Source organism: Marmota monax, unplaced genomic scaffold (assembly GCF_021218885.2).
Source record: "Marmota monax isolate L192 unplaced genomic scaffold, Marmota_monax_Labrador192_F-V1.1 WCK01_AAM20220418_F8-fsc00047, whole genome shotgun sequence".
In the NCBI taxonomy this organism is placed as follows: domain Eukaryota; kingdom Metazoa; phylum Chordata; class Mammalia; order Rodentia; family Sciuridae; genus Marmota; species Marmota monax.
The window spans coordinates 11,216,925-11,244,340 of NW_026692072.1; the positions used below are offsets into that span (position 1 = coordinate 11,216,925).

At 50.6% G+C, this 27,416-nt stretch overlaps 1 protein-coding gene across 4 annotated transcripts in view; it reads left to right on the forward strand.

The window, feature by feature from the left end:
• Cry2 (cryptochrome circadian regulator 2) overlaps window positions 1-26,019 on the forward strand; it is a 36,439-nt gene extending 10,420 nt beyond the window's left edge. Inside the window, exons 2-11 of one of the 4 annotated variants that reach the window (XM_046456690.2) lie at window positions 1,345-1,456; window positions 1,624-1,808; window positions 2,755-2,843; window positions 9,040-9,180; window positions 10,774-11,085; window positions 11,321-11,472; window positions 11,591-11,793; window positions 12,124-12,216; window positions 13,372-13,513; window positions 23,907-26,019. In XM_046456690.2, the coding sequence (XP_046312646.1) occupies window positions 1,345-1,456; window positions 1,624-1,808; window positions 2,755-2,843; window positions 9,040-9,180; window positions 10,774-11,085; window positions 11,321-11,472; window positions 11,591-11,793; window positions 12,124-12,216; window positions 13,372-13,511 (1,427 nt within the window). In that variant the 3' untranslated portion in view covers window positions 13,512-13,513; window positions 23,907-26,019. Of the gene's footprint in view, window positions 1-1,344; window positions 1,457-1,623; window positions 1,809-2,754; window positions 2,844-9,039; window positions 9,181-10,773; window positions 11,086-11,320; window positions 11,473-11,590; window positions 11,794-12,123; window positions 12,217-13,371; window positions 13,552-17,043; window positions 17,577-23,906 lie in introns of those variants that run through there. The other 3 variants (XM_046456667.2, XM_046456657.2, XM_046456677.2) reach the window with 3 other exon arrangements.
• Window positions 26,020-27,416: the final 1,397 nt, after the last annotated feature.

A 27,416-nucleotide genomic window follows, 5' to 3' on the forward strand; every position in this document is an offset into this window, starting at 1 on the left:
CTCCAGAGTCAGGCATGTAGACTAGGTCACAAAGAGCTGTACCCGATTTGGGTGGCAAAGATGCCTAAGCTACAGAAGCAGTGAGGATCACACTCAGGATCTTCTCCTAATAGAAGATCTGCTCCTCATCTACTCCTGTCCCATGTGCTCCCACTCTGTCCTGCTCCTCAGTAGATACCCCTCTGTCCTCAATGAACCCTATCTCCCTGTTTCCCCTCCCAACAGGTTTCTGTGTCCTCCCCCACCCCCTGCAGTACTGGGGTTGAAAGTCAGGGCCTCACTTACGCTGGGCAAGTGTTCTACCACTGAGCTACACAGCCCGCCCTTTATGTTTTTTATTTTGAGGCAAGGTCTCAGTAAGTTGCCCAGGCTGGCCCTGAACTACCGATCCTCCTGCCTCGGCTCCCAGGCAGCTGGGATTCCAGGCATACACACACCTCTGCAGCCGGCTAGATCTCTGTCTTATAAGCCCAGTTTCTTTCTAGAATGAGTGCCTGGGCTCCCTGCTAGGGGTGTACAGTGCTGCTTGAGGGGCCTCTAGAGAGCCCTGCAGGGAACTTAACCGCACAGGAGCCTCCTCCTCTGGTGACAGGCCTCTGTGCTTTCGTCCAGGGGGGAACCTCCTCCCCTTCCCTGCCAGAGCCATCACCCTTCTGTTGTTGCTGCTGCTGCCAAGCCAACAGCCACCACTGCTCCTGCCCCCTCTCCCAGCCCAGGGCTGGCTGCCAGGAGGCTGAGTCACACAGCGGTGCACGTGAACCGGGCCTCAGGAGGGGAGTGTGGAGCTCTTCCTCCTGCCACGTGCAGAGGAGGGGGAGGCACTGCAGAGGCAGAAGCCAGCCTCCCGGCTCCGTTAATGGAGGGAGAGCACAGAGGACAAACTGAGAAATAAACTCGCCCCACCAGCGGGTCTTGCATAAGCTGCTTCTTTGGCCAAAGAGCCCCAGGAATCTGGCTGCGAACCATTTCAGTTTATCCTTATGTAAACAGCCTCCCTTCTCTTCCTCGCCCTCTAATATTTTTCCTTCTTTCATGAGTGCGGTTATGTCCCCTGCTCATGAAAAACACTTTGTAAACTGTGAAAGTCTTTAAGCATCAGCTGTCTCTGTTTACTCCAGCCCTGTCCCTGATTCAGGGAGGATCAGCCGGCCTTGCCTTCTACTCGAGTGCATGGGGCTAAAAGGAGGAGAGTATTTCAACAATGAAATATGTTTACAGCTCTTAAGGAGCTTCCTCATGCTGGAGGAGGGAGAGAGGTCCCTGGCCCAGTCAGAAAGGCCAGGTCCCGGGAGGCTAGTGGGGCTCTTCTGTGATTAGAGAGGTATGGTCAGTCTCTGTCTCTAGGCAGCTCCGTGTGGACACCAGGGAACCTGGAACTGAGTCCCAGCTTTGGCCCTGCCTTGCTCCATTGCCTGAGGCACCTGCTCCAGCTCTCTGGGCTTCAGTTTCCCTCTCGGTAAAATGGAGACACAGCCTCCCTTGCCTCCTTTCCACTCGGGTGGGACCTGTGCGCAGATGAGGAAAGCATCCTCAAAGTCTTCAGGGTCTGGTTCTTTTTTGGGTAGGTGGGACCCCAAACCAAGGGCTCTGTGGGTGATGCCATGTGTGCTTTGGGCTCCCCAGGATCATCGAGCTGAATGGGCAGAAGCCGCCCCTTACCTACAAGCGCTTCCAGGCTATCATCAGCCGCATGGAGCTGCCCAAGAAGCCAGTGGGTGCGGTGAGCAGCCAGCAGATGGAGAGCTGCAGGGCTGAGATCCAGGAGGACCACGACGACACCTACGGCGTGCCCTCCCTGGAGGAGCTAGGTGCGCACGTCCCGCCCAGCCTCTCTGGCTGCTGCTCTTTCCTGTTGTAGGAAGTGACTTGTTGGGGTGTTTTTTTCTTTGTGGAAGTAATATATGTTACTATAGAAAGTTTAACAGATACAAAACCATCAAGGTGAAGTAACAACCACTATTTCCCCCATGCCACTATTTTTTTTTTTTTGGCGGGGGTTGGGTGGGATGGTGGTCCCAGGGATTGAACTCAGGGGCACTCAGCCACTGAGCCACATCCCCAGCCCTATTTTGTGTTTTATTTAGAGACAGGGTCTCACTGAGTTACTTAGCACCTCACTTTTGCTGAGGATGGCTTTGAACTCATAGTCCTCCTGCCTCAGCCTCCCGAGCTGCTGGGACTACAGGAGAGTACCGCCGTGCCCGGTGTAGAGAACCACTGTGGATTTTTGAGCATGTCTTGTTTTTTTGGTGCTCGTGCCCATGAGCTCTGTTTCTAGCTCATACCTCCGTGTGTGTGCTCCTCTTTCCGGCAGTGTAGGTGCAGTCTGGGATTGGCTTTCAGCAGGCTTCTCAAGACCAGGATGAGACTAATATTGTCTTGGGTACTGACTCCACCCTTCCTCCCATACCCCACACCATCTTTCAGTCTGAACAATGTAAGCCTTTCTCACCTGAAAACCACAATCACCGCCAGCTAATCTAAAAGAGCAAGACGTCCGGGATCATTGTCACCTGCCTGGAATGATAGGGGCTGGAATGGGGAGGGCAAGAGAAAGGAGGAAATAGTGATAGTGGGAAGAGAACCAGCATGACCCAGAAAACGCTAAAACTTTAAGGGCTGTCTCAGTTCCAGTAGCACCAAGAACAAGAACTGCGCTCTAGTTCTCAGAGACCTTTAAGAACCAAACAGGGTCAAAACTGAGCTGCTTCTGAAATGACTTAACCTCTAGCCCTTTATCTGCGCCTCCTATAGGGTTCCCCACTGAAGGACTTGGCCCAGCTGTGTGGCAAGGAGGAGAGACAGAAGCTCTGGCCCGCCTGGATAAGCACTTGGAACGGAAGGTATGGCCCCGTTTCTGAGCCACAGAACTGCTGCCCATGCTGCAGGGGATATGGGTCACATTCATGTCCCTTAGTGCCTCTTAGCTCCAATTGGTTGCAAAATGGAAATGAAACAAAACACAACCATCCTTATGGCAAAAATAACAGCAGCAGCAAAGTCAGCAGCTGCCACTGGAGAGTCCTTACCTCCACCTGTGCCGGTCACTGGGCTGAACATTTCTGGGTTAAGCACCTGCTTACATTATTTCCTTCAGTCTTTCCAGCAGCCCTACTGGGTAGGTATTAGGCTCTCCATTGTGTAGATTATGAAACTGAGGCTTAGAGACTCGAAGTAATTTGCCTGAGGTCATACAAAAAGTCATAAAGTGAGATATTGGTCTAGGTGCTCATAAAGCTCATGCCAGATTGCCTGCCTGCCTCCTGTGGGCAGCTTCCCCTTAGTAGGAGGGTATCCAGTCAGTAAAGTCCGTAAGATTCATTCCTATGTGTTATGTACCCTGTCTATGGCTGGGTCTCTTCCAGGGCTTTGATGTCCATTTACTCAGACCCAGAGCGCCCACATCTCAGGGCAGTGAAGATTAGCAGGAAAAACAAAAGAGGCTGAGGCCCTAGGACACCTCTCAACAGTGTCCCACAGTCCCCACCAGCCTGTGACCAGAGGGGCAGAGAAGGTCCTCCCCACTGAGAACGGTCAGCTCCTAGCTCCTTTCTTGAAGCTGGTTTGTAGACTGGGCCCCTAAAGTTCCAACTTTTTTCTCTCCCTGCTCAGATGGAAGGTCATTTTTCCCAGCAGCCAGATGGTCATAACGGAGGCTGGGGAAGGCCTGCTAGAGGACAGTGAGCTCCCAGCCCATGGGAATGCTGTGCTGTGGCCTCAGCCCCACTGAGCCCGGCAAACTTGATATTCTTGTCTTGGTGCTTCTATCAGCTGGGGCCAAAACTAAGCCCACCAGACTTGAAAGTCGAGACCTGATGTCCAAGGCTGTGAGGGGACCTGCTTTCTCTGTCTACAGCAAGAGATGTAACCAGAGATTCTTGGGCTTGGTTTAAAGACAGAAATTGAGCCCAAGGGCAGAGGACAGAGATCATAAATGGGATGGCAGAATAGAATAAGACTTTAAAAAGTAAAGAGCTAGTCTAGCTAACCTGTGACCCTATGGATCATGGTTCTTTTCACCTTGGAAGTGTTTTGTAGAGGACTTGCCCCTCAGGTCACCAAGTCAGGATTCATTTTACACACACCCATAGAGACCCTGTCTGTCACGGGACCTCATATCAGGGACCCATTCAGACCCAATGGTAGCCAGAGGACATTGTTTGTCCTATAAATCTGGGAGAACAGAAGGCACTGTGTGAACAGGAGTTGAACCCGTCCAGGAGGCTTACCTTAAATACATTAGCCTCCCAAATGTGAAGTGACCAGCTCATCATGCCAGGTTGTGCTAGTTTCTAGAAAGACTGCCAAACAAGACAGGCAGGAGTCTGTCTCCATGGAGTTGATCATTAAACAGGGAATTACAGATGTCCTGAGGATTAGAACAGGAGAGGTTCCTAGGAGGATCGTGAGAGCAAAGAACAGAAGAATTACATCAGTCAGTTCTTGTTTGCAACTTGCTTTTGAAAATCAGGAGTCACATAACCAGGAGTCTAAGGTATAGCCTTCAGGCACAGCTGATTTTTGTGTCCAGAGAATGCTATTAGGAAGGCGTTATCCATCTCCTAGCTCTGCTTTCCCATGTATCATTTTATTCTCAGACAGAGAAGTGGCAAAGGTGACCACCCAGCCCATTTTCCATTTAATTACTAACATAATAATTATTAATTATTATGCTCTTTTCTAAAAGCTTCAGGAAAAGTTCCAGCGAGTATTTCCATTGATCTGGGTTGTGCTGTGAGACCTTAAATCACTGTGGCCAGGGATGGGTGCTTTCTCTAGCAAGATTCGCATCGTGAACCCACTCCCAGAGGTAGAAAGTGGACGTGGCTCTGCTTTACCCGTGGCCCTAAGATTAGGGAAGGCCAGTTCTCCACAAGAAGATTACATGCTGTTACCAAAAAGGAGGCAAGAAAGGAAGGAAAAAAAGACAAACTATGATCTTCACCTCTCCGTTAGTCAATAGTAGATGAGGGTAAGCATCTCTCTGTAAAAGAATCCTGATCATAAAATGAAAGTGGGATGATAGAATTAGAATACCACCACTTTGCAACACCTATAATGACACACTGGGCACAGTAAAGAGAGACAGATGGGCATTATGTGCCCCCTTAGACTTCCTAGAGGATCAACTCAAGCTCACTCCAGTCTCTGGGACCAGCCACTGGTTTGCAGCCCCTACACAGAGAGGTATAGTGAACTGCATGTGTGCATAGTCACCAAAGTCCTGCCCAGAATCTCACAAGTCCAGTGGCTGGGTTCTTCCACAGAAAAATGGATAGGAGCTGGGCAGGATGGCACACACCTGTAATTCCAGCAGCTCAGGAGGCTGGGGCAGGAGGATTGGGAGTTCAAAGCCAGGCTCAGCACTTAGTGAGGCCCTAACTCAGTGAGACTCTTCTCTAAATAAAATATATTTAAGTGCCCCTGGTTTCAATCCCCAGTACCAAAAAAAAAAAAGGGGGGGGGGAGGAAAAGAAAGATGACAGGAAGTATAGATTAAAAGAAATTTAAAAGAATTAAAAGAAATTTTAGTGGCCTGAACTAAACTGTGGCACCTAGGGATGCGTGTGCAGGTGAAAAAAAGCAGCTACTTAAAAATGCAAAGAGTAGCTGAAAGGAAAAAGCCCTTCCTCCCAATCATGCTTTGCAAAAGTAGAAAAATGGAAGCATTTCAGAAATGCAGAAGGCTGGGGCTGTAGCTCAGTGGTAGAGTGCTTGCCGAGCACGTGTGAGGCACTGGGTTCAATCCCCAGCACCACATATAAATAAACAAACAAAGGCATGCTGTCCATCTACAACTACAAAAATATTTTTTAAAAAATAATAAATTGGGGCCGGGATTGTGGCTCAGCGGCAGAGCATTCGCCTAGCATGTGCAAGGCCCTGGGTTTGATCCTCAGCACCACATAAAAATAAATAAATAAAGATATTGTGTCCAACTACAACTAAAAAATAAATATTTAAAAAAATAAATAAACAAATAAAATAAACTTTTGAAAAATGCAGGAAACAGCTGGGTGTGGTGGCATGCCTGTAATCCCCAGCAACTCAGGAAGCTAAGGCAGGAGATCAAAAGCTCAAGGCCAGTCTCCACAGTTTAGCAAGGCCCTAAGCAATTTATTGAGACCCTGTCTCAAAAATAAAAAAGGGCTAAAGATGTAGCTTAGTAGTAAAGCCCTGGGTTAAATCCCCTGTGCCAAAAAAAAAAAAAAAAAGGAAATGATTATGAAAGTTGGGCCAGGTATGGTGGTGGCACATGATCCCAGTGGCTTGGGAGGCTGGGACCGGAGGATCACAAGTTCAAAACCAGCCTCAGCAATGGCGAGATGCTAAGCAACTCAGTGAGACCCTGTCTCTAAATAAAAATGCAAAATAGGGCTGGGGATGTGGCTCAGTGGTCAAGTGCCCCTGAGTTCAATCCCTGGCACAAAAAGAAAATTGGGGCAGTGTCCCTTGTTGGGAGGGGGACTGCACTGGAGTGAGCATATGAATTGACTCCTGGGGTGACTGGCAAAGTCCTGTTTCTTGAATTTGGTGGTGGCTACCTGGGTATTTCCTCAGAATAATTTGTTAAGCCACAATGCCACATGTTTGTGTGCATTTCCATGTCTACCTTTCATTTAAAAGAAAAAGATGAGGGCTGGGGCAGGGCTCAGTTGTAGAGTGCATGCGTAGAGTGCTTGCCCAGCATGTGTGAGGGGCACTGGGTTTGATCCTCAGCACCACATAAAAATATATATATTAAAAAAAAGAAAGCCGCAGGTTGGGGTGCCGGGCAGTCAGGGCCTGTGTGGCCAGAAACACCCGTTAGATGTGCTGAGGTTGAAACCTGAAGGAGATGGCGCTAAGCGAGCCAAGGTGGGAGGACAGGCTCAGGCGAGGAGGCTCAAGGCTGGAGAGAGTGCGGTGCCTCCGGCAGAGGGCCAGAGGTGAGCCGGGCGTGGGTGTGCTTTAGGTGTGTTTAAGACAGAGGGACCCAAAGTAGACACAGGGAGGCCCGTCACTGGCTGTCACCAGTGTGCAGTCTAGATATGATCTTACCCGAACAGATTGATTCCAGTAGAGAATAGAAAGAAGAGGATGAATTGGAGAAGTGAGCGGTAGAATTGCAAGACCTGGTTAGGGGCTGGTCAAAGGCGATGGTCAGTCAGGGCAACTAGGTGGCCACAGTGCATTTTCTCAGATAGGGGAGGCTGGTGGCAGGATGGATTTAAAGAAGAGCATGTTACCTTCAAAGCAGCTGGATGAAGCCATGTGGCTAGAGCTACAGACATGGTGATTGTCTGCACAGAGAAGCTGTTGGGAGCCATGGAACCTGCGGACTAGGACAGAGCCCAACTGCTCACACACAGGGGCAGGTAGGGCAGGCCAAGCCTAGGAAAGACCCAGGGCAGCCTGCTAGCGGGAAGGCACCCAGGCGTGTGTGGAGGCACCGAAGCTCAAGGAAGAGAGGAAATGAGACGGGAGCAGACAGCAGGGTGCAGTGCTGCCCAGAGGTCCAAAATTACAAGCACAGAAAATGCCTTCAGAATTCAGTGGCGTGGAAATCCCAGGAGACTGTGGATGCCAGTGTGGTAGACAGGGGAGCCTGAAGCCAGCCATGGATTAGAAAGGAGGCGTGGGTGGGGAAGAGGGGGAGCCTAGTGTGGAGTCCTCAGGATACCAGAAGTCCTTTGTACTTGGTTTGTTTTGAAATAAGAAACATGAAATCATTTTTCCAGTGTTCTAGAAAAAGAAGAGAGGGTGGCCATGCAAGAGAAGGAAGAGGGGAGGGCTGCAGAGCCAAGTGGAGGCCTTGACCTTGGGCAGCATGAGGGGGGTATGCAGGTGAACCCGGAAACTCAGTAGCCGAAAGATGAGGTGCATCCCACCTGATGGCTTCCCTTGTTTTTATCATAAGGCAAGAAGGTCATCTGCTGAAGGGTGGTGGGGAAGTGTGGTCTGGGAGGTCTCAGGAGGTCAGGTTTGTGAAACAGCCATCATAGAGAGAAGGAAAGGTGTCAGGAGTTGAGAGCAAAGCAATTACCAGCTGTGATGGAAAAAGACCGGGATCTGTCGTCAGAGGCCCAGGCTCTTTCCAGCCCTGTCTCTGTTTTTTGTTGGGTTTGTTATTTGTTTGTTCATTTTTGTTTGTTTTTTAGTGCTGGGGATTGAACCCAGGGCCTTGCACATGCTGGGCAAGTGCTCTACCACCGAACCACACCCCCAGCCCCTCCATGTTTCTTATCCTCTCTGTAACCCCAAGAGTCACAGAACCCGCAGGAGCCTAGTTTCCTCATCTTCAGAAGAAGGTAATGGTAAATGCTGCCCAGAGAATGGTTAAGGTCAGGTGAGAGGACACAGGGGACAGACAGTGAGTTAGGAAATAAAGCACTAGCACAGTGGCTTTGTTTTGTTGTTGTTGTTATTGTTTTTGAGACAGGTTGTCAAGTTCTAAGGCTGACCTTGAACTTGCAATACTCCTGCCTCAACCTTGTGAGCCAGTGGCTATTGATGAAAAAGACAAGACCAATAGTACATGACAAATGAACCCAGGAGGGAATGACTCTGTTGGTCTCCGAAGTGGGTTGAGAGTTTCTTCCTTCCCTGAACAGAACAGTGGTGAGAAGTCCCTAGGTGTTTGTGACACAGCAGCAACAGCCTTGGGCCCCTGGTGACTAGAGCAGGAGCTGAGTGAGTGAGTTCCGTAAAGTAGAAACTGTTTCTTTCTTTCTTCTATATAATTATAGCTTGTTCAGGGCTTTCAGAATTCATTTTCATATCTCGTTTTATTTCATCCCCAGCGATGGGGAATTTTGTTCTTATTTAGTAGATCATCAGCTAAGGACTGAAAAACTCATTTACAGTCTTACCACAAGTTAAGTAGGAAAGTCAGGGGCAAGCACATGGGCACCCTGCTTGGCACGGTGGCGTTCCACCCACAGTCACCTGGCGTGAAGGAGTGGCTTTCTATTGTTTGACCTTAGGCAGAACTACCATCCGGGGCCCGTCTTTAACTTCTGTGACTCTTCTTTTTGTCACCTCCCCTGTCTGCTGCAGGCCTGGGTTGCCAACTATGAAAGACCTCGAATGAATGCCAACTCCCTGCTGGCCAGCCCCACAGGCCTCAGCCCCTACCTGCGCTTTGGCTGCCTGTCCTGCCGCCTCTTCTACTACCGCCTGTGGGACCTGTATAAAAAGGTGAGTGCACAGTGAGGGTGACACCCCCTCCCCCACTTGTAGCCAGATGGATCACAGTTTTCTGGGCCTGCCAATCACCCTGAAAAGGATCCCTCCCTCTCCAGCCCTAGACAGGGGCTAGGTTATGGGTCCCGGAGGTGCACGGTCCAGGGAGCTGGGAAGAGTTGATTTTCAAGAGATGGCAGAGGGAGCACACGCTGAGTCACTGATCCCGATGAGCCCAGATTTTCCTGTGGTGCAGGAGAACAGGCTGAAAAGCAGGCCTCAGGGTGTAACCCTAGAGGGGGCAGAGTCACTGGCAGCAGGTGGGTGGGGGCAAGGTCCTAGGTGGTAAGTGGGGAGTATGAGGCTGAAGCCAGATGTAAACAGTAAGGTGCAGCCGCTGTCCCTGGGGCCGTGGCCAGAGCATTTAGAGGGGAATCCAGGAATGATAAGTGTGATTGGGGGAATCGCCTGGAGGGGCTGCATACAGGGCCATGCCACACGGGCAAGAGGGACATGACCCTGTTAAAGCATTTCTAAGAGGACAGTGTCTTTAGCCTTCATTTTCCTCACTAATCCTGTGTCTACATTTTTTTTCTTTTCTTTTTTTTTTATATATATTATATATATATATATATATATATTTAGGTGTAGATGGTCATAACCCAATGCCTTTAGTTTTATGTGGTTCTGAGGATTGAACCATGCTAGGAGAGCGCTCTACTGCTGAGCCACAATCCCAGCCCCTGCATTTTTTTTTAACAGTACTAGGGATTGAACTCAAGGTCTCATACCTGCTGGGCAAGTATAATACCACTTAGTTGCATCCCACAGGTCTTTTTATTTTGAAACAAGGTCTCACTAAGTTGCCCAAGGTGACCTTGAACTTGTGACCCTCTTGCTTCTGTCTCCCAAGTAGCTGGATTCCAGGTGGGTACCACCATGCCCACCTGTGTCCACAGTTTTTTTCAATGTTATTTCCCCATCCTTCCCAATATCAAGATATTGTGGCACAGAGTAGCTTTGCCAGTTTGATGGATTGTCTTGTGATTGTCGGAAAATCTATTTGCGAGGAGGTCGAATACCTAATTCCCTCATGACCTCAGACCTAGGCCGTCATATAGCTTATAGAACCAAAATCTAGACTGAGAGCTTTTATGCGTGCTGATACAAAAAAAAAAACCTTCAACCTTTCAGAAAGTGGAGCCAAACCAGGCACTCTGAGGACAAGGATCGTGGCTAAGTCTTGGTAGTTGAATTCCTGCAGCAGTGTCCCTCTCCCTGCCAGCTCTCTTCAGTGTCTTTTTATTGTTGTTTGTTTGTTTGTTTTTTGGTGTGCAAGGATCAAGCCCAGGGCCTGGTGCATGCCAGGCAAGCCCTGTGCCACGAGCTGTACCCAGCCTTTGCTCAGAGCAGTGGGCCAGCAAGTGGGGCTGGACTGGTGTGGACTCTGTAGGCACACTGGGTCACTTCTAGGGGATAGGCCCTCTGCATGTCCAGGGGATTTGGAGCCACCAAATTTGGGGGTCTATAGGTTCCTTTGTGAGAGAGACCCAGTGACCAAAGCTAAAATCTGGGCAAGGTATATTCATGTGGCACCCTGCCCCTCAGGTTAAGAAGAACAGCACACCTCCCCTCTCCCTGTTTGGGCAACTCCTGTGGCGAGAGTTCTTCTACACGGCAGCCACCAACAACCCCAGGTTTGATCGCATGGAGGGGAACCCCATCTGCATCCAGATCCCCTGGGACCGCAACCCCGAGGCCCTGGCCAAGTGGGCCGAGGGCAAGACAGGCTTCCCCTGGATTGACGCCATCATGACCCAACTGAGGCAGGAGGGCTGGATCCACCATCTGGCCCGGCACGCTGTGGCCTGCTTCCTCACCCGCGGGGACCTCTGGGTCAGCTGGGAGAGCGGGGTCTGGGTGAGTGCCCTCTCAGCAGAAGCCGGCCCATACCCTCTGATCAGGCCCAACAAAGGGCAGCCCCTTTCTGGGCTGCGGGATGGTGTGGGATCTCTGGGACCAGAAGATCCCCTCCAAATCCTCCATGGCCTGCCCTCAGCAGAAAGGCTTTGGCTCCTTGGGACACTGTGGTGACTTGGGGAGGACACTGGCAGTAGGTGCCAAAGGAAGCTGATTGTCTCCCCACCTCACCTAGGTGTTTGACGAGCTGCTCCTGGATGCAGACTTCAGTGTAAACGCGGGCAGCTGGATGTGGCTCTCCTGCAGTGCATTCTTCCAACAGTTCTTCCACTGCTATTGCCCTGTGGGCTTTGGCCGCCGCACTGACCCGAGTGGAGACTACATCAGGTGAGGCTGCAGACCAGGCTCTGATCTGGCCATTGTGGCTTCCTTCTGGGATGGGATGCCCGTGGCCCTCTGGAGGAAGGCCTAGGTGTGCTGACAGGTCATCTGCTGTATGTTCCAGGCGGTACCTTCCCGAATTGAAAGGCTTCCCTTCTCGATACATCTATGAGCCCTGGAACGCCCCAGAGTCCATTCAGAAGGCAGCCAAGTGCATCATTGGCGTGGACTACCCACGGCCCATCGTCAACCATGCAGAGACCAGCCGGCTCAACATCGAGAGAATGAAGCAGATCTACCAGCAGCTCTCGCGCTACCGGGGACTCTGTAAGGAGCACTCCCATCCTCCCCGCCTCCACCATTTCCTAGCTGAGGGAAGGACAGCACTGTAGGCCCTGAGACCCATAGAGGGGGACTTCCGGTGCTTGCCAAGGGAGTGCAAGTGCGGTCTTTCAGGCTGTGGAGCTGACCTGACTTCCTGGGGCACAGGTCTCTACAGGCTGGGCTGGATCAGGCCTCCCTGGGTAGTAGTGAGGCAGTGGGAAGCCATGGAGCCTTGGCGACACAGTCCTGCCCTCCCCACCCCTCTTTTCTCTTGCCCTGAACTTCTATACTTCACAGGGCTGCATTCTGATTACGTCGCTGCCTCTCCCCTAGGTCTACTGGCATCTGTCCCTTCCTGTGTGGAAGACCTTAGCCACCCTGTGGCAGAGCCTGGCTCCAGCCAGGCTGGTAGCATCAGCAGCACAGGTGAGTAGCAGAGCTGGCTTGTGGCCTCCTGTCGCCTGTGCTACCATTTCAGTCTTCAGGGCTGAAGCCAAAATGAGTCCTTGCCTGGGGGAGCTCATATTCCCCCTGGGCAGACAGGTAGTAAGGGAACCAAGTAAAATCCTTTCAGGTAACAAGGGCTTTTGAGGAAAGTCCAACTGAGTGGCTGATGGAGAGGGCTGGGGAGCAAAGGGTTCCTTGGGTCCCTTTGCTGGGAGCAGTCAGGGAACACATTTTTGAGCAGTGGTTGATTACTATGTGATGAGCAGAAGTCAGCTTTTCCAAAAACTGGGGAAAAGAACATTCTAGGCAAAGGGAATAGCAAGAAAAGGCCCAGAAACAGGAATCAAGCCCACTCAAGGAACAGGAGAAGGCCAGAGTGGTAGTGTGTCATGCATGAGGAGCTAGAATGAGCTGGGGACAAGGTGTAGCAGGATCTAGAGGCTCCATGTCACTCTCAGGGGAGCAACAGGGTGAGGCATGGTTCCACTTTTTAAGGTATTTTTTTGGGGGAGCGGGGAGCTGGGGATTGAATCCAGGGCCTCATGCATGCTGGCCACGTGCTGTGCCACTGAGCCACACCCCAGCCCCCACCAAAGTTTTAGAAGCTCTTCTGGCTGCTGCATGGGAGCAGAGAGTGTGGGACAGGCAGGAGTACATCGAAGTAAGGAAGGAGGTGCCGACAGGCGTGCAGACAGGAGGTGACAGTGAGAAAGAGAGCGTGCTGCATCCTGAACCTTGGGCTTCGGGTCAAAGGTAGTGATGTGGAGCTGACAGATCTCCAAGGGTTTGTCCAGTCTGCCCAGCCAGGCCGCACCGTGGGTTGGAGTCCTGCTCATCTCTGTTCTGGGAGACCCAGGGTGACAGGGGTAGTGCCTTACCTTCAGAACAGGGACATTAGACAGGCCAAATCCATCTTTAGCCTGGGACCCATGGGATTTGGGGGCAGGAAGCTGGCTCTGCTGCCAGCAGCCCTGGCCGTGTTCTCAGAAATCTCCAGGCAAGGTCACTGCTGAAGAGAAGGTCTGAGGAGCAGTTCGTGGCGGGCTCCCTGTGGCCAAAGAGCTGTTGCTGCATAGGCCGGGGTCATCTTGGCTGTAGGTCGTCTCTGTGACCCTTTAACATGCTTCCCCACAGGCCCCAGACCACTACCCAGTGGCCCAGCATCCCCCAAACGCAAGCTGGAAGCAGCTGAGGAGCCACCTGGCGAAGAACTCAGCAAACGGGCAAGGGTGGCAGAGTTGCCCACCCCAGAGCTGCCAAGCAAGGACGCCTGAGAGTGAGTGACAGCAGCCTGGAGTCATCCTTGGGAGAGAGGTGGGGCTTGGTTGGAAAAACCCTGTCTGTCGGCTGGAGGTGAAGCAGTGAGGTGCAGTCTGGCAGGGGACTGCGGGGTGTGTGAGATTTCAGCTTGCAGTCCCTCCACACTGACTTTCATACCTTCTAAAATTGAAAAGGAAATTTAAAAGTTGAAGCCATTTGCTTTGTTTGCCAGCTAAAGAGAAGGGAAGGCCTATTGGTTGATTGGTTTGGGGGTCTTTTTGATGCTTTCTACATGTTAAAACTGAGTTCATGTGGCTCAGTGGTAGAGCGCTTGTGTATGAGGCACTGGGTTCGATCCTCAGCACCACATAAAAATAAGTAAAGGTATTAAAAAAAAAAAAAGTGAGTCAAGTCCAACAAGAAGAACACAGAGCCAGATGTGAAGCAGTGAAGTGGCCCTGGGAGTGTTGGGGAGGCTCCCCAGCCCCCGTCCCAGCAGGCTGTGTTCTGAAGGCAGGCCAGCGGAGGGCAGCACTGGCCTCCAGAAGACAGGAGAGGGCAGGGCAGCACCACCCAGCCTAGCCCCACCTGAGGACAAGGGACCAGCCTCTCCAGTCACCGCCACTCCTCCCTTCTCACCTTCCTCCCAGTGGCTTCAGCTCTGCACTTGTCAGTCAGCGCTCATCTTTTCTGGAAGCTTCTTGAATGTCATTTAAAAAAAAAAAAACTCTCTTCCTTCCCAAAGCAGGAAGAGCCTTTTATGCTTTTCTCAGGGAAATAAATACAAATCACCGTCCTCTGAGTCGCTGTTCGTTAGATGCCATGACTGCATCAGTAGATTGGAGGGATATTTCCTCAGTGGGGCTGTTTGGTTCTTTTTTCCACATCCCTCTCACCTTGGGGACACACAGGGGCCATCTAGTATGAATGTGTAGGTCTGTGTGCTCAGTGAGACAGTGGCATTTGATGCTTGTACCCTCTACCTTTCCCGGGCTGTTTAATGTAGTCACCGCTAATAGGCAGATTGTGCTGTCTTATTCTTGGGACTGCCTACCAGCAGAATCCTGTCCCTATTGTAAGTCTGGAACTTTCCAGGCCCATGCTCTGATTTTCAGGCAAGGTCAAAGAACAGAAGTCTAATGTCTGGGGTATGGCTGCTCAGTAAACTGGTGGCATCCAACTCAGCGTGGCATTGTTGCCAGCAGATGTATGAGGAAGGAGAGGCATAAAAATGTGGTATGGTGTCCATCCATGGCATCTCAGCAGTGCTTAGAAAAGGAGTATAAATAAGCAAGGTGAGGTGGCACCTGCCTGGGATCCCAGCTACTCCAAAGACTGAGGCAGCAGGACGGCAGGTTCAAGCCCAGCCTGGGCAACTTAGCAAGACCCTGTCTCAAAATAAGAAATAGGAAGGGCTGGGGTATAGCTCAGTGTGAGAGTGCTCCTGGTATGTGTGTCAGTTAGGAATGTATGGGGCTGAGACCCATTAGAATCCCGAACCCCAGATTCTAAGATCCAAAATGCTCTGAAATCTAAGTTTTTGGGTTTTTTTTTAATCTAAAACTGTTTGAGCACCAACATAATGGTCAAAAGTTTTGAATTTTAGAGCATTTTAGATTTCAGATTCTCAGATTAGTGATGCTCAGTCAGTAAAGTCTATGCAAATATTCTGGAAAAAAAAACCCTCTGAAAATCCAAAATATTTCTGATCTCAAGCATCTTAGTGAGGGATGTAAGACCTGTACTTGCATCCACATGTACAAAACCCAGTCAAGTGGCTACATCAACTAGGGGTAACCAGGCACAGTGGCTTACTCCTATAATCCCAGCAATTTGGGAGACTAAAAGCAAGAGGATTGGGAGTTCAAAGCCAACCTCAGCAACTTAGTGAGACCCTGGCTCTAAATTTTAAAAAATAACATAGAGCTGGGGATGTGGCTCAGTGGTTAAGCACCCCTTGGTTCAATCTCTGGTACAAACAACTAGGGTATATTCTTCTCACCTAATGAAAAGTCCAGAGATGGGTCTTGCTAGTTTGTGTTTGGTGGCACCACAATGGCAGAGTCAGAGATTCTATTGACCATTGCTTAGGGGTCCCCATATGGCTGCTCCAGCTGCAGCCATTGGTACCTCTTCATGGCAGGAGACAGAAGGACAGCAGGGATAGTCGTTCTCATTTATCCAATTAACAATGTCCATGTATTCCCACTCATAAGACACGTTCTAGGCAGTGGAGGTGTGGCAGAGAACCCGACTGACAGGCCCTCCCCGGGGTGCGTATTAGTGGGAGAAGACAGACAGTAGAAGGACAGAGAAAGATTGTAAGTGCTATGAAGAAAAATCGAAGTTGGAGAAGAAAATAGAAAGTAAAGGTTGGGACACAGGAAAGATTGCAGTTTTGTGATCTGAGGGTTGTTGTTCTAGGGACTGCACTTTGAGAACCACTGTCTTAGACCAGTCATGACCCACTGTCTGGACCAGACCTATGATACCCTGAGCAGAATCCAGCTTAGCTGGGAAGAACAGATGCATGTACAGAATGCTTAGCCCAGGGCCGGCTCTTAGCCCACAGCAAATGGTCATTCTTGTTATGATGGATATTATTAGGTTATTGCCTTTAGAGGAACTTAAGGTCATAGTTGGGTCTAATCCTAAAGGGCCATGAGGTCTGGCATATGGGTCCCTTGGGGGACTCTCTAGGAGTGAGGAAGCCTATGGAACAGGGATGATTTAACTGGCATTTTGGGGAGACAACCCACTAGATTGGGCCCTGCAGAGAAGTAGGTGGGTGAGAGGCAGCCAAGTGATGGCATCACAGGTGCAGAGTAAGCCCCACCTCTTGCCCTGAGTCCAGGACATCGTGTGTCAGCCTCCTGGGGTTTCAGGGGCTGCTTCTTGAGGCTCACCGTGTTCGTAATTGGTGACTCACTGGGCAAGTGAGGCCAGGGAAGGTAGGAGTTAGAGCCAAGAGGATGTCAACAAGAGCAGACCTCCCTCCAGGACCCCCTGAGAGAAGATGCACCTGTCTCTGCAGAGCCTGGGCCTGCACAGGGGTAGCATCATCATCTGTGGAGTGGCAGGGAGGCCTCCCATCAGCTGCCCTGCTCACTGTGTATACCTGGGGGGGATGAAAAGCCATCCATGCACAGGCTTTGCATAAGTCAAGTGCACCGTGCAGATGAAATCACAGGATCATCTGCACGTGCTTCTCAGGGTGGCTTTGATTGTGCTCCTGTTAGTTCAGTCAGAGCTAGCACCCTGTCCTGAATCGGCCACAGACAGAGGCTCTGGGGCTCAAGTTCATGCAGTATCTTGCCCTTCCTCCCCACTTGCTGTGCCGCTTTTGGTTGTGTGACTTTGGGCTGGATCTGGAACTTTCTGAGGTGCTTCAAGTTTAAGGTGTCACCAGTCATTCTTTAGCAAGCTGAGGGCTTCATCCTGAACCTTTCAGGGGCTCGTCACCCTGCACTATGTAGCTTTGTGGTTGTGGAGTGACGGCGCACAAGATGGACTTCACAATTTTAAACTGATACTGTGGAAAAACAGGTCTGCCGCCCGGGAATCCACGCCTGCTTCAGATCCACACCAGCGGACGCGCTGCCTTTAGTTCAGTTCACAGCCACCGCCCGGCAGTCCGTCAGCTCCCGTTGTGCCTGGACTCCTCTCACTGCCCCAGCTGACCTACCCTGCGGAGAATGTCTTGCATGTTCGCTGCCCCTGTGTTGGAATCGTGCCCTCTGCGTACAGAGGGTTCACGGCCATGGAACCCTCCTGCCCTCCCTGGCCTGCGAGGTCAGCCCCTGGGCTTGGTTGAGTAAAACCTGAGTACTCGCAAGTCTTTGCTGTCGTCTTGACACTTGTTTCATTGTGTCCTCCCCCTCGCGTGGGACAGGCACTGGTGGTCTGGAAACGTGGACATGGAGGCAGCGTGGCTTCCATAAGTGTTGAGGGCTCTGACTCAAGCCCGCGGCCACATGCCAGCCAGTCCTGCTACTCCCTGACTGTGTGACTTCACACACATTGTCTCACTTTTCAGTTCCTGAAAATGAGAGGGACCTCAGTGTCCCTAGCACTTTCCCTGGCACTTAAAATGTAGTCGCTGACTGACAGGTGTCCCTTGTCTGTTCAATATGACTTGTGCGGTGCTGGAAGGGTACAGGTGTGGTTGATGAGTGGAGACTGAGCTGAGAGCAGCAGCCTGTGTTTGCTCCAGCCACCCCATCTCTTTACTTCCCTGGTCCTGACTTGGGGGCTGGGGAGCAACCCTCTGCCTGTCTTTGCTCTTGGGCACTGTGCTTCCCCCACACAGTGTGGAGAAGGGAACATGGGGACTTGTTAAGGCTGCAGACCCAATCTCCCACAGCCCAGCCGCCGCTGACACCAGGGGGGCCTCATTTGGTCTCCTCAGCTCCTTTCTGCCGACGTGTGTCCTAGCTTAAGAACAAGGTCACAGTCCTCTGCTAAGTGAGCAGCTAGAGGAATCTGTTGAAGAGACCTTTGCCTCACTTGGTAGACAAGAGTAAGCTGGTATCCTGTGACAGTGGCTGTAAACCCGCTGTAGAGGGCCTGGGTGACTGGGGCTTATCTGAGGCCCACCCACTGGCACTGCCCTTCACGAACTGCTCCAAACTAAGTGTTCTGTGTTATCACTGCATCTCACCCCATTCCTCTAAGGTAAAACTGGCTCCTAAACCCTTTGTGAATCCCCTGCCTTTGGAGATTCTGATGGAGGATGGAGCCTCTCCCCAGAACACTGCACAGGTTCATGTGCACCAAAGCGTGTGAATATGGCACACATGCATGCTGGAGTACTATTCAGCCACAAAAGAGAATGAAATCCAGATGAGCATGGTGGCACATGCCTGTAAGCCCTGCAACTCTGGAGGCTGGGGCAGGAGGATTGCAAGTTTAAGGCCAACCTCAGCAACTTAGCAAGACCCTAAGCAACTTGGCAAAACCCTCTCAAAAATAAAAAGGGGGCTGGAGATGTGGCTTGGTGGTTAAGCACTTCAGGTTCAATCCCGATGCTGGGAGCCATTAGCCAAGTAGGTATGACAATTTCCTTGCCAGCGTACCCCATGTTGCTGACATTTTGCAGTGACATTGAATGTAGGTGACCTTGCTCAAGGACCAGGGCGGATTAGGGTGTTCCCGGTTTAAGATAATCGGGTTTAGGGCGTTCCCAGTTTAGGTTCCAGGTTTAAGGTTTAAGATTATTCCTGCTGGGAATAGGGCGTATCCTGCTGCCTGAGTTCCCCTTGAGTTCTCACGGGATTCAGACAGTATTTTTTGGGAGATAGAAGCCCAGTGGAGGTGGATTTGGGCAGAGAACGTGGATTTCCCCAGAACGTGTTTGTAGACGGCTGGTGTGAGTTCGGGAATAAAGAGTTGCTGTTTGAATCTACAAGCTGTGTGGTGGCTCGTGATTGTGTGCCCAGCCAGACTGCGGCACACAGTTCTGTTTACTACATTTGTCTAAGATCTTGGTTTCTACAAAGTTCTGATTAATTTACAAAGCTAAAATTTTGAAACAACTCTTATAAAATTTCTGATTTAGACAAATTACTCCACTTTAATAAGATGAAAGACTTTCATGTTTTTTGTGATACTATAATACTATAATTGAAACCCAACTGAAAATTTTTCTACTCTTTGTATATAAATTACACATAATAGAATCTTAACTCTTAGTAACCTTGTTTCAGCAAAGACACAGACACAAAGCAATATTAAACATTTTTCCATTTACCAATTTATGAAAACACACATAATGTTTAAATATATTACCTTATGGAACTTAATAAGTAAAGAGTACTTGATTTCATATTTAGTGGTTGATATTTTAACACTTTAGCTGTGTAAATTAATCAGATGTCTGTAAAAACCAAGATCTTAGACAAATGTAGTAAACAGAACTAGTCATTTCTTTCTTGAAGAAAAATCCTTCTACAGGATACCATGATGGTCCCATTGATATACTTAATAACTTGTCTTTAAAAAGCCATGGGCTACATTTTTGTATTGTATCAACATATGTCCTAACTGTTCTTGGTCTTACTGGGGTGCCTCCTTCCTCTAACAATTTATCTTGCTCGGAGGCGAACAACTTCAAACCTTGAGTCAACCATTTTCCCCAGTTTGCCTGAGAAAGTTCTAGGAACAGGTAACTTGAAATAAAAACAAAATAAATCAAAACAAGAGCATATTGTTTTTTGAATTGGTCACCCATTCTTTCGCTCTTCCTCAGGGGCGAGCAATTTCACTTACCTCTAAGCTTCAGAAGTTCCCCGTACGGGCCACCAAATGCCACAGTCTGGCTGGGCACACAATCACGAGCCACCACACAGCTTGTAGATTCAAAGAGCAACTCTTTATTCCCGAACTCACACCAGCCGTCTACAAACACGTTCTGGGGAAATCCACGTTCTCTGCCCAAATCCACCTCCACTGGGCTTCTATCTCCCAAAAAATACTGTCTGAATCCCGTGAGAACTCAAGGGGGACTCAGGCAGCAGGATACGCCCTATTCCCAGCAGGAATAATCTTAAACCTTAAACCTGGAACCTAAACTGGGAACGCCCTAAACCTGATTATCTTAAACCGGGAACACCCTAATCCGCCCTGGTCCTTGAGCAAGGTCACCTACATTCAATGTCACTGCAAAATGTCAGCAACATGGGGTACGCTGGCAAGGAAATTGTCATACCTACTTGGCTAATGGCTCCCAGCATCTCCCCCCTTCTGATTAATTAAACAACAAGCAATGTGGCTTAAGGACCGTGCCTGGTAGGTTGTCCAATTCAACATATGGTTCTTTTTTTTTTTTTTTTTTTTTTTTTTTTAAATATTTATTTATTTTTTTAGTTTTCAGTGGACACAACATCTTTGTTTGTATGTGGTGCTGAGGATCGAACCCGGGCCGCACGCATGCCAGGCGAGCGTGCTACCGCTTGAGCCACATCCCCGGCCCCAACATATGGTTCTTACCCGTCATCGGAAAACTGACCTTTAGGCGTCAGCCTCCTGTCTTAGGTTGATACCACTGCAATTGAATCATACCCGTCACTGACTACTGGTCCGGTCCAGCATACAGCCATACTTGTGGATAGGTCTATGCACCAGTTGGGGGGGGGGGGTGAGGTTCTTTGCCTCACCTCTGTTGGCCCCCAAATTTGTCAAAAAAGAAAAAGGAAAAGGACCAAAGTCCTGTCATCTGTGACAACAAGGATGGAACTGGAGATATTTGTGTGAAGTGATAGAAGCCAGGTCAGCAAGACGGTGCGAATGATCTCAGAGCTGGGATTTTGTTTCCTTTTTTTCTTTTAAGATTGATCTCATGGAAGTTGAGAGTAGTCTGGAGGTGACCAGGTGGGGAGGTGCGAGGAGAGGCTGCCATGGTGTCCTGGGGCTGGGTCACAGGGCGAGGGGAGATGTCTCTGTGCAGGGGCACTGCTGGCGACTGTAGACGACAGTATGCACTGTGCACTCCGCACAGCTGGGAGAGAGGAGCTGGAGTGTTTGTCCGTGAAGGAATGAGGCATGTTTGAGCAGATGGCTGTACTAAGCCTGGTGGAAGTCATGCACAGTGTTCACAGGGATCAAAACAGCACATGGCACCTTAAAAAGTAATTTTTAAAATGTGCCCTTAACTCCAGGATCCTCATCGACTGCCCCTTAAGCCTATTGTTAGGCTCCTGAAGGGTCCAGGACCCCAGAGTACCTCCCGCCTATGGAATCTTCAAGCCCTCATCTTCCCCAGCCCTGAAGGGGGAGAACAAACAGAAGTGGGTGTGTTGGGCATGGAGGGCCCACTGTGGGGTGTTCTCCAATCATGAATTTATTCTGGTTCAGAAGAATACTCATGGCTTTGGCTGAACGGCAGGGCAGAGACCTGGAGTCTAGAATGTACACTCTGATCAGCATGTTTCAGTAAATCATACAAACACCTTAGGAACAAATTTACTACTTTGTAATGGGAAAGTATGGCTATTACAGTACAAGCCTAACAGGAAGAAGTGTTGGAATAACACACATTTTAAAAATGACCCACTCTGCTGTGCTCTTCATCTGCCGGCTTCTAGATGGATCACCACCATCCAGATCAGATCTGCTTCAGCTTCAGTGTGTGGCCCTAAAAGGATTCCATGTGCTGGTGGGCTGAGTGAGGATTCGTATCTCCAACATCTGACTTTTAAGAGCAGTTTCCCTTTTCTGAAAACATCCTAACCTCAATTTATGCTGTTTGGATGTTAATCTTCATGCTACCGTTTGAATTTCTCGTTATCATTCTCTACAAGTCTTAATAAGTAATTCAATAACATAGAAATGACTTACTGTTAAAACATAAAGGTTTTGGAATCAGAATAACCTGTGATTCCTGCCTTGGCTCTGTCATTTATGAATGCTCTTTTCTTGGGCAAGTTACTTATCCTCTCTGGTTTCAGTTTTCTCATCTATAAAAATAAAAGCAAGAGGGGCTGGGGTTGTAGCTCAGTGCAGAGCACTTGCCTAGCACACACAAGGCCCTGAGTTTGGTCCTCAGCCCTGGAAATAAATAAATAAGTAAAGGCAGCATCTTTAGAGTTCATGGGGTGGTAAGTTGTATGACTCTGGAAGGGCTGCCATAACATGGCACCAGGGACCAGGTGGCCCCAACCACAGAAATGTATCCTCTTAGAGTTCTGGAGGCTAGAAGTTCAAGATCATGGTGTCTCTCTTTGGCTTGTAGGTGACCTTCAGCCTGTGATTTCACGTGGTTTCCCTCTATACTGTCCAGGTCTCCATTTTCTCTTCCTATAAGGACACCAGGCATATTAAAATTAGGGGTCATCTGAGTCTCCTCCTTCTGACTTAATTGCCTCTTAAAGACCCTGTCTGCATTGGGCCTGGTGCCACCTGCCTGTTCATCCCAGCAATTTTGTAGACTGAGGCAAGAGGATCACAAGTTAGTGAGACCCTGTCTCAAAATAAAAAAACAAAAGGGCTGCAGATATAGATTAGTGGTTGAGCACCCTGGGTTTGATCCCCAATACCAAAAAATAAAATAAAAATGAAAAGACTCTGGGCTGGGGCTGGGGCTCAGCAGTAGAGCGCTCGCCTCGCCTGTGCAAGGCCCTGGGTTCCATCCTCAGCACCACATAAAAATAAATAAAATAAAGGTATTGCATCCAACTACAACTAGAAAATAAATATTAAAAAGAAGAGAAAAGACTGTCTTCAAATAAAATCATATTGTGAGGTACTGGGGGTTACAACTTCAGCATATAAGCGGGGGCGTGCAGCTCAGTCTTGGCACAAGTGTGTGGCGCCTGACTCGCAGGAAGCTGGGCGGGCTGCTGAGTAGCGGCCGCCTTTCCAGCGCTTCGCCTGGGAAGCTCTCCGCAACCAACGCTACTTGTCTCTCTAGATTCTCAGACACACTAAACCTATTAAACAGCAGCTGACATGCTGGGCGCACCCTGTTCTCTGTTATCAGAGATGAGGCCCTTTCTTTTCTCTGCCCCAGATTTGGGATGTTATAAATCTTTAAAATGAGTCATGCTGTGTCTCCTGTCCCTTCCTGCCCCCGCCACTCCCCGCCACCTTCCAGCCCTGTGCCAGGGTTCCTTCATCTATACATGGAAAATTTTTCACCTGCAGATTCTAAATCGAGCCCTTGCCTTACTCTTCAGAATTTCTGGTCCCAGCTGGGCAAGGTGGCACACACCTGTAGTCCCAGCAATTTAGGAGACAGGAGGATCACAGCCTGCACAACTTAGTGAGACCCTGTTTCAAAAAAAAGGAAAAAAAAGAAAAGAAAAATGGCTGGGGATGTAGCTTAAGGGTGGTAAAGCACCTTGGGTTCAGTCCCCAGTATTGCCCGACCCCCCCCCAAAAAAAATATATGTTTATATGTTTATCTTTGCTGGTCCCAGTGGCTTTTTTTTTTTTTTGGTGTAGATGGACACGATATCTTTATTTTTTTTTTAATGTGGTGCTGAGAATTGAACCCAGTGCCTCACATATGCTAGGCAAGCACTTGACCACTGAGCCACAACCCCAGCCTCCCAGTGGCTTCTTTTTGAGCCAGTGTTTTCTGATTCTCTGTCTCTGGCACCAGCTGCCGTGCCTTGTCATAGCTGAACTAGTGTCAGTTCAGGCTTCCAAGGAGTTGCATAGCCTTGTCCTCTGTTGCCCTCAGCCCCGGGTGGACATCTGCAGGCAAGAACTTGTCCTATACTTGTACTTCAGAGGGAGAGTATTTAGTTGCCCCCATTGCTTCCCAGCAACAACCTGTCCCCAGGTACTATGGCCCATGCAGCTCACTCTTTGGTCTCTTCCCCATCAGTGTCCCCAGAGGAGCTTGTGTGGCTAAGCAGCTGAGCAGCCTCCTGACTGACTGCCCTTTTGCACTTGTTTTTCTCTTCCAGCTGCCGAGCCTCTGCTCCCTGAGCAAAGCCCGGGTGCCCAAGCAGCCACCACGGCCACAGAGTGCAACCTACAGAGAAGCCGGTCACCGTGGGAGACGGAGGGGACGTGTGTGTGCGTGTGTGCTGAGGAAGGAGTGGTGTGCCGTCTGTGTGTGCATGCATCTGTTTCCACTCGAGATCCCGAATGCCGCCTGGGCTGGGAGGCCCTGGAACTCCCCTCACCACGAGCACAGGCAGCTTCCTGGTCTCCAGACATGAGGCCCAAGGTGTCCATAGCCTTGACCCCCACCAAGACCCGTCCTGGCATGTCCCCTGCCTTGTCCAGTAGAACACAGTGGTAGGACCCCAGCTAGAACTCTGGCAACTGCCTCCCCACACCCACTCCCTCCTCACATCGGACTGAGGGGCAGGGGGTCCACATAGTTGACACTTGTCCAAAGCATGGGATTCTTGGCAGCCAGAGTCCTACTGGGTTTTCAACTCTGAGGCTGGTGACTGGGCGGGCTGAAGCTGACGGGTGCTGTGCAGATTTAGCCCTGGCCTGGTTTCTTATTCTAAAATTTTCTGGGTACCCAGAACTGAGCACAAGTTGTAGACAGATCTGGAAAGTTCCCACCATTGTATGGGAGTGCGCCTGGCTGACGTGGTGTGTCCAGCGTGGAGATGGCAGCTCCAGACGCATATCTGCCTTTTCAGGACTTAGGAGCCAAGGTCAGGGCTAGAGTCCCATTTCTCACTGTTCCTTCCCCAGAAGATGAGAGCCAGCCTCAGCCTCTACCAAGAGCTGTGCAGGGGCCAGGGTCAGAATCAGTCCCTCAGCAGCAGACCAGGTCCAGGGGGCTTAAGGCTCCTGGGCTCCTCTGGCCACACTCCAAGGCACCAGGTGCTCCAGGGAGGACAGCGGACGCCAGCCAGGGAATTTGGCTGGTCTTGGTTCTTAGGTTTCCAGGGCCTGCTCTGAACTGGCCAGCTGTCCCACTAGCTGGGCTCTAAAGACAAGGGACTGAGAGGTGGGCACTGCCAGGCAGCTGGCAGAAGTACAAGTAGAGCTCACACCCAGCATACCATCCAGAAGCAGCAGGGGAGGTTTGACCAGAGAAGCCGAGCGAGCCTCACATTCCAGGAGCGCCGGCTCCCACCCCTCTGCCCACCACCAAGGCCTGTGTTGAGGCAAGCAATGGAAAGCAGGACTATGTGGTCACCTAGAGCAAGTCTTCCTTCCACCCCGTGGCCTGCACTTGAGCCACAAAGTGTGGTGTGTGTGTGTGTGTGTGTGCGCGCGCGTGTGCACAAAGCTGAAAGGCTAGTTCCTGTTAGGATTTTTGTTTTCACATGAAACATTAAGCTGGCCTCTGGGCCCTTTCTTCTACCTCCCCTGTGACCTTTCGTAGCCTCAATGTTGTTAGCTCCCTTGGCCCTGGTCCTGACTGTCCTCTGTCCCTGGGCCAGGTTCCTGTCTCCTAGAGCTGTCCAGCACACTGACTGACAGGCTTCTTCCTGAGATGTCCTCAGGTTTTCTCAGCCAGAGAGCTGCCTTTAGAGTCCAACTGTTGTATGCGTGTCACCCTCACTAAAATGTCCTGTCGTCACATGGGGGAAACAGCACAGGTGACGGTGTTTTCAGAGCTTCCTGTTCCCTCAGCCCCAGCCAGGAGGAAAGAGCTGCGGCCCACTGCCAGGAGAGAGCGGGCTTGGAGGGTGGTCCGAAAGCAGAAGGTCCAGGGCGAAGGGCGCGTTCAGTAGTTACCTAGCCGCACTTCACCCGTCGGGACGGTTCCTGTTCCTGCCTGTTTGCTATGGCTCTTCCCTAAGGTGCCACACTTGTCAAGACCACGTCCCCTACTCCTCCGCCAGTCCTGGCATGCTGGCCCACTCCAGGACAGCCTCTCAGGGGCCTGGAGCTCCATGGTGGCTTCTCATCTCCTCCTTACCCAGGTGGCCGTGAGGATGGCCACAGAGTGAAGCCCTAAACCCTGTCTCAGGGCCAGCGTGGGGAAGAGGTGGTCACAGGAAGAGTGCACTTTACAGAGGTTTCCTGTTGCTGGGAAGGTGTGTTTCTCCTGCAGTTTGTGAATGTTCACTTGTTTTATAAATGTCTGATCCTGTCAGTAAAGCCGTGCCGTGGTCCATCTTGGGGGAGGCCTGGGAGTGGAGGTTGGAGCTGCTGGATCTGAGTGAGGCTTAGGCAGCACCACCATGGCTCCCAGGGAGGTCCCACTGGAGCTTGCTAGGAGCTGTGCAGAGCACTCGGGGCTTAGGACGAGGTTCCTGAGTGCTCCCCCGCAATGGCCCATGGGCCCCACCCCCCAGTCCACCCTTCACCTCTGTGCAGTGGCTCAGCAACAGCCGTGCAGTGAGGGGCATGCTCAGATGGCGTGCTGGAGGTGGGCCGCAGCCCAGCCCCGGCCCTGGATGCTGGCTGCGTCTCATGCCATCTGGCCGAGGAGTGCCATGGGGAACCACACACTGCACAGAGGGAGAAGGGAAAAACTTGACCCCATTCTACACTCTGCTCTGAGGCTCTTGCTGGCCTTCGCTCCCTTCTCCCAGCTCCCCATGTGGCTGTGGCTTGGTCCTGGGAACTAAGATACCTTTGTTCTTGAGTAAAAGGTTCTGGAGGAGGGAGATTCCTCTTTGCACACACCTCCTGAGCACACACTCTTGTTAGCCACAGTGATTTCCTGGGAGGAAAAGACATGGCAGCAGATGGCTAGTGTGAGGGGCCTGAGCCAAAGTACAAAGTAGCAGGAAAGTGAAGTGACCATCTTTCCAGGCCTCAGTGGCAGGAAGAGGAGAGGCAGCCAGGGTGAGCTCCAGGTGCTGGAGCTTCTTGGGGCTGGAGCAGGGGTCGCTTACTGCAGGGAGGGTGCCTCCAGCTCCTTGCTGGGCACTACGTGGAAGGAAAAGGAGCCAGCATCATCAGCTGACAGTCAAGATCCTATTTGCAAATAGGACCCCACAAGCCATGAAAGTATGCCCTGCCCCTTTGTACCAGGCTGGGGGAGATCAGCGTCTCTGCAGTTGTCTGCAATGGCCAATAAACAGGCTAGAGACCTTAGGACCCACGAACGCTGGGACCCTGGCCCTGGCAATCCCCGCTCTGTAAGAGGACCTAATCCCGAGCACAGAGCCCTGAAGGCCCACGCTTGGCCTCTGATGAGAGATTAGGAAGAAACCAAAGCTACACCTGGTAAGGTGGAGAGAACAACCACCAGAGGTATCCCAAGAAGTAACAGTGGGGACGAGATGAAGGTTCCAGGTCTTAAAATGTGAGAAAGAAGTTCTGAGGTGTCTGGGTGCAAGAAATGCAACCGAGGTACTGAGAAGGAAGAGGCTCTGAGAGGCTGAGAAGCTAAGAGGAGGGCACAGGCCAACACTGGTAGCTGTTTGGGTCAACTTTTAGGCTGCATCCTCTAGGGAGAATCCTTGCAGGGTCCTCTCAAAGTAGGACAAGAATGAGGTGACGCCTGGGGCCCAGTTCAGGAAACAGGCTGTTCCCACTTCCCAGTG